The following is a 6,735-nucleotide window of genomic DNA, read 5'->3' as shown; positions in this document are numbered from 1 at the left end:
TGAGGGATATGGTATTAAAGGCAGCAGGGGAATATGTGGAATCGAATTTCAAAACAAAAAAATTGGGTAAAAAAAAGACTGCCAAACTTGTCCAAGATTCTGTCAAAATATTCGACAGCAGTGCGGCAAAAAATTTTGCTCAGTATTTAAATGCTGTAAAAATTCTACAAAATGTTCCCTACCAACCACAAATAACTGTAGCTGATATTCCTGAGGTTTTTGCCAACCCTCCCACCCAACAGAAAGGAGATTTCTGCAATATGTTTTGGCAAAATGTGGTTGGTTGTCAGAGTATAATGTCTATGGACAATTCAATATCTTTTGCTATTTCCTGTCTTGTTCACGACAGAAGCGATGAGTGAGTGATGATTGATAAATGAAACATTCCAATAAATATTAATCATGTCCTTTTTTCCAGTGTTAATTTGAGTGAAGTTGAGTTTCATTTCTATAAACTTATAGAAATGAAAAAAAGTATTATTAAAATGAATATTGTAACTCATTATATTGATACATTTGAACACCAAATTGAAAAGTTCATCGCTAAAGATTATAAAATTATAGTAACACATATTGACATACTGCAATCAAATGTGTTGAATAATGTGGAGTTTTGCTTAAAAAACTTTTTAAGCAAACTGGACAACTGGTGGATGCATCCCTATGTGCGTTATGAATTTATGATACCAGTTGCCTGTAAGTTATAAAAGCAATATTTACCTAGTAGTCATCCTCGTAACAAATGTTATAAAATACTTACTCAATTTTTAATTCCAAAATATCAAGGTCCTCTGAAAATAGTAGTTGGATGCAAGTTGACCTGACCACTCAACCAACATCCTGCTTAACATTTTTCAAGGAGGACACCACAAACCGTTTGTTTGTTTTGGCTTGCCTGCATTTGTATTTTGAAAATACAATTTTGTTACAAAACCACACTGTATGTTATTTGAAAAACATATAATAATTATTTAAATGTATTAATGTAATTCTAAAATTATTTTTTACCATAGCTACATACCTTATACCAGCATATAACTGTTGTAATGGCAGTTATATCCAGGAATTTTGTAAACAAATCCAAACTGCGGGCAATATTAAAGGAACTGTGTGACGATCAACTTCTAACTTCTATCAAATCCTCCACCAGAACTTGTTATCGTCCACAGCATAAATTATATTCTGTAATTGAAGGAGAGAAAAATAATCCACTTTTGAAAAAAATACTAGACATTAATAGTACAACCTATCTAACCGCAGCAATTTATTATGATGTATTATAATTTATTACAATTACTGGCTTTTGATTTCAGTATTTTATTTTTGGTAATTTATTGTATTTCATATTTTGTTTTAGCTACCATCAACATTATGGATACGCCACGAACCAAAGCGTCGTGGCAATTTTGACAAGGGACAATTACACCTAAACCTCCAACAAAAGGCAATTTTTATTAGAAAATTAATTTCAAAAGTTATTTCTCAACTACCTATATCAACCAGCATTCAAGACCTGCACAAAGATTTTAAGCTCCAAATTAATAACTACAACAAAGCACTACAGAACCTATATGATATAATCAAAAAACATAAAATAATTCGAAATTCTAGCTATACTACCGATGAATTGTTGAAATTAATTTCAAATAGTGAAGACCCACCGACGCCAAATCTACATAACACTTCTCCAAGGCCAATAATTACTACAAAAAGAAAATGTGATTCACCGTTAATTAATCCAAAAAGAAAATCTTATTCAATGACACCGCTCCAAAATTATATCTACAAAAACTTTAAATAATACAAATTTTTAATAATATACCTAGACCTTGAAATGATACATACACCCTGCATACATTTTTTTAAATGCCAGCCTCTGTACACGTATGTATCATTCTTGCAGATGGATGTGCTGGTCTTGCAAGTATTGTTCAGCACTTCGACATACTAATAGGTGTTGCTATAAAATAAAATACAATGATTTAAATAATTTAATTATTACATGTATAAAACATTCACTAGTTACTCTGTCCATTAAATTTGTTTTTTTTTCAATTTATAACTATCAAGTAAGGATCAACAATTTAATTTAATTAAGAAAATAATCACAAACATTTATACATTATACATTATCAACCATACCTCTTATCAAATCTAACCTGCCGCCAATATTCTTCATATGATAAGCACAAATGGCCTATCCATTCTTTATTATCTACGGTTATGATTATTATTTACGTTATTTTATCAACTTTTTAAGATTTTTCGGGCACCCTTTCAACTTTTAAATCGTCTTTCGTGTGTTTACAAAGGGTCCTCTGCTGCGATCGCACGTGGAATAATATATTTCGCGTCGCTGTTAGAAATTCGAATACCCGTCATAGTGGCTCTAAGTTTTTCTTTCGAGATATCATCTATTTTTTTTTCCTGGTTTTATTCGCATTTTGACCTCTCCTAAGAACCGAAAATACTCCTTGTGCAATTCGCTATTTGAATTGTTATAAAATCAATTGGTTATAGTTGGCTAAATGCGCATTGTTTGAGATTACATAATATTACCGGCCCCCTGCACCGCAGATCACTTCCCCGCCATAAACCACCTTAAATAATGGTTAGCAGGAGCAGTAAAAAATTTCAAAATTATCACAGCACCAAACTCTATACGATGATAAGTTTGAAATGTATGAAATCTTTGGAGAAATTAGGTGCCAAAATAATTGTGTGGCCACCGGTGTCGAGATAGTTCCCTGTGAATTACCCTGGCACCGGTGACCAAACAATTATTTTGGCACCTAATTTCTCCAAAGATTTCATACATTTCAAACTTATCATCGTATAGAGTTTGTTGCTGTGATAATTTTGAAATTTTTTCTGCTCATTGCAAACCATTATTTAAGGTGGTTTAGGGCGGGGAAGTGATCTGCGGTGCGGGGGGACGGAATATTACGTAATCTCAAACATTGCGCATTTATCCTGTTATAACCAATTGATGTTATTAACAAATCTAGGAGTTACATCCTTGCACTAGTACTCTCGGTTGTTAGGGGAGTTCAAAATGCGAATTAAACCAGGAAAAAAAATTGAGGATATCTCGAAAGAAAAACTTATGACCACTAAGACGGGCATTCCAATTTCTAACGGCGACGCGATATATATTATTTCACGTGCGATCGCAGCAGAGTACCTTTTGTAAGCACTCGAAAGACGATTTAAAACTGGAAACGGGGCCCAAAAGGGCCGGAAATTCTTAAAAAAACGGATATAGTAACGACCATAATGATCATAATAAAATAATGACGACCGGTAGTTATCAGAATATTGAAGCGACTCACAAATCACCTTATCAAAAAGAAGGTAAACACGGTAAACCATATTATATTATGAATGTGGTGTGGAAAATAATCGATACCAGGTTAACAATATTGATAAGAAGTTTGATAATGTATATTGTATCGCGGTTGTTATATTATTTTGTAGATTCTGAACGAAGTGATGAATTTTTTAATATTTTAATTATTAAGAGTTATTGTTGAATTATAATGGGTTATTGCTGTGATGCTTGCAGTATAACATTTAAAAACCGACCAATATTTCTATGTCATTTGGCAAGTAATCATCGTGGACCATTTCCACTTGTCAATCTAACCAATGATACTGATGTACATAGTACATACATATAATTTTGAAACTTTTACACCTAATAGCTGACGAGTGTGCCAATATATACATATGTTTTTTATGAAGTTGGTACAAAAATTGTAGTTTTGGTGACTGTTTAAAGTAGAAATACTGCATAGTTGTAATGTGCTCAATACCCCCCCGTTCAGAACATATCTGTTTTTCATCATATCGTAACTACTCGCCTTCGGACGGTCGTAGTAAATCGAGTTTTGTACTAAGAGCTCTGCAAATGGTATGGTTGGATTAGGGAGGACCTCAGCTATCTGAGCATTGCATTGAAATAAATCCCAAGTGTTTTACAAAGTTTCCAAACTTACGATATATCATCTGGTTGCCGCATGATGCCAGGTAAGTCAAAAGTTCTCAACGGTGGGGTACCCCTCGATTTTTTGACGAAAAACCACAACTACCCTGATTGATACCAGCACTCACGACGTTGTTCGGGGACCTTAAGCAAGTGTATTGCCAAAGTTATAAAACGTTGATACTATTATACCGTAGTAGATACAAGTAACGGTTGCCGCATGATGCAAGCTATTCGGACTCGCTGCGGTAATCGTCTCCTCATCGCTCATCAGTTCAAATGTTATCCCTAAAAACTCATTCACAGGATAGCACACTACCTACACTTTACAGGGACGTATTTTTTTATAGCTGTAGGGGTTATGGTTATTTTTTAAGAATGTTCCAAAATTTTGATATAATATAATACATTTGCCGCATGATGCCGGACAAACTCCAAAAGTTCTCAACGGGGGGGTACCCCTCGATTTTTTGACGAAAAACCACGACTACCCCGATCGACACCAGCACTTACGACGTTGTTCGGGGACCTTCGGCAGTCGTGGTATAGACTAAGTATTTTAAATAATTATTGAATTATTTATGTTTGTTTTATATTTTAATAAAAGTGTTTCCGACCCGAAGATTATATGTTTTATTTGAGTAGCCACACGATTCTACGTACGCTTTAAATCTAATCTGAAACCGGTTAATTTATGGTCGTTGACGATTTAAAGTACAAACGGAGAAGGTAGTCCTACGTTAATTGTATCCTTTCGATCTGATCTGAAACCGGTTAATTTATGGTCGTTGAGGATTGAAAGGCTAAACAGTAAGGTAGCGATATCGACGTCTAGAGAGCTAAACTGAAACCGGTTAATTTATGGTCTTTTGGTTACTCAAGTGTCGGTAGAGGTGTATCACTGAAAAGTGCATACACGACACTAATTTCAACTTTTGACATCATGAGGCAACACTGTCAGAATATTATCGTGTTGAATGCATGAACTATCTATTAACCACAAATTTTACTGCCGTTCATTTTGCAATCTCTACTGAACGATGAAGGATATTCGACAATGACGACAAACGAACAACCACGTGAGTATTAACTATTGTACACATTTGTCGTATTAAGTATACGTGAATACAAATTTTTTATTCACGTGTACATGGACTTCGTGTTCACGTACGTATTAATTCACGTTTCCAATCGAGGCCTCTAGACGTAACGTACAGTAAAATGGGGTGAATAGGAACGATTTTAGAGGTTATGTGATTATAAAAATGCCATTTGTAACAATTGATTACCTCAACTGGCTCAACTCCGTGTATGATTTTATGGCGAAGTTTTTCGTGTACTTCAATTTCACAAAAAAAAAATGATTATGATAATAGCTTATCAGTGTTGATTAGGTTCATACGCGCCATGCCGGCGATAGTTTATCTAATAATTGTTAATGTTATTGTTACTGTAGATTACAAGTGAAAACATGGTTGATACGGAATGGCGTACGGAATGGCCATTGAAGTGTGTAAGTAATTGTTTTTGATTGTGGTTAATAAACGTTTTTTGCAATAACGGGTTCAATTGCTACCATTACATTCCAATTTAAGGATCGTCGTGCAGCGGTGTTGTGCGTGGCTGATGATGCCTGCCTTACTACCATAGTGGACAAAAAACTTGGCATACAGACCCACAGGAACAAAACACCAGAATTCGAATTCGTAAAAACTGATATTCCAATCATACAAAGACAAAAACAAATATATGATGATTTTTTTTCCAAACCAGTCCCATATACCATAGTCCCACACGATCGGTTTGACGAAGTTAATGGTAATTTATAGTGATATTTTTATATATATTTTTTTAATCTTAATTTAATGTGTTTAATGTGTTTCTATTATTTAAAACAATAAATTATGTTGAGATTGTATATCACATCATTACAGAATATAATATATAACATAATATATAATTGAAACAAAATTAATTTTGTCAGGTTAATCAGTCTATTTAGTTACTTGTGTACAGAAGTACAATAAATTAAGTAATTCAAATCAATCAGAATACAAATTAAATATTTTAATACTTCAAACAATTGATTCTATAAACTACACTTGACACACTACACTAAAATATTATATACCTATCTGACTATCTGAATAATTCTTAAAAAATGAAGATGAATCAAGTATAAAGTTTATAGAAAAAATAAAAAAAATATATGTTTGTAATGTTTGATTGTCAATTATGTTATGATAGGTAGTTGGTACCTAATAATTACGGCTAGTCGATACAAAAAATTAAAAAACGGCTTTTCATTAAATAATTAAATAGTAAATACATTGTTTAGTTAGAACATAGTGTAATCATAATAATATCTTTCGGCACATAGTTAACATCAACCACCATAATTTACCGTTATAAGTATATACCTTTGTTGACATCGGATGTTGCCGATTTCTATAAATTTTCGTCCTTTGTTGTCATCGGATGTGGCCGATTTCTATAAATTTTCGTTCTTTGTTGTCATCGGATGTTGCCGATTTCTATAAATTTTCGTCCTTTGGCGGCATATACCTTTTTTGTCATTGGATTTGACCGATTTCTATAAATTTTCGTCCTTTGGCGGCATATACCTTTTTTGTCATTGGATTTGACCGATTTCTATTGCTTTTTTTCTAGGATGTGGCCGATTTCTATAAATTTTCGTTCTTTGGCGGCATAACCTTTTTTGTCATTGGATTTGACCGATTTCTATAAAT

At 33.4% G+C, this 6,735-nt stretch overlaps 1 protein-coding gene across 1 annotated transcript; it reads left to right on the top strand.

The window, feature by feature from the left end:
• Positions 1–428: 428 nt before the first annotated feature.
• On the top strand, positions 429–5,803 carry LOC111029887 (the record flags this gene model as incomplete). Its single annotated transcript, XM_022309122.1, has 5 exons — positions 429–940; positions 1,014–1,274; positions 1,358–1,444; positions 5,442–5,498; positions 5,581–5,803. Coding segments are annotated over exons 1-5 (760 nt in total), but the record flags the coding sequence as incomplete, so codon positions are not given.
• Between the last annotated feature and the right edge of the window lie 932 nt (positions 5,804–6,735).

Source organism: Myzus persicae, unplaced genomic scaffold (assembly GCF_001856785.1).
Source record: "Myzus persicae strain clone G006 unplaced genomic scaffold, MPER_G0061.0, whole genome shotgun sequence".
Lineage (NCBI taxonomy): Eukaryota > Metazoa > Arthropoda > Insecta > Hemiptera > Aphididae > Myzus > Myzus persicae.
Note: the sequence above shows the minus strand (reverse complement) of the source record. Positions and strands in the feature narration are given on the sequence as shown.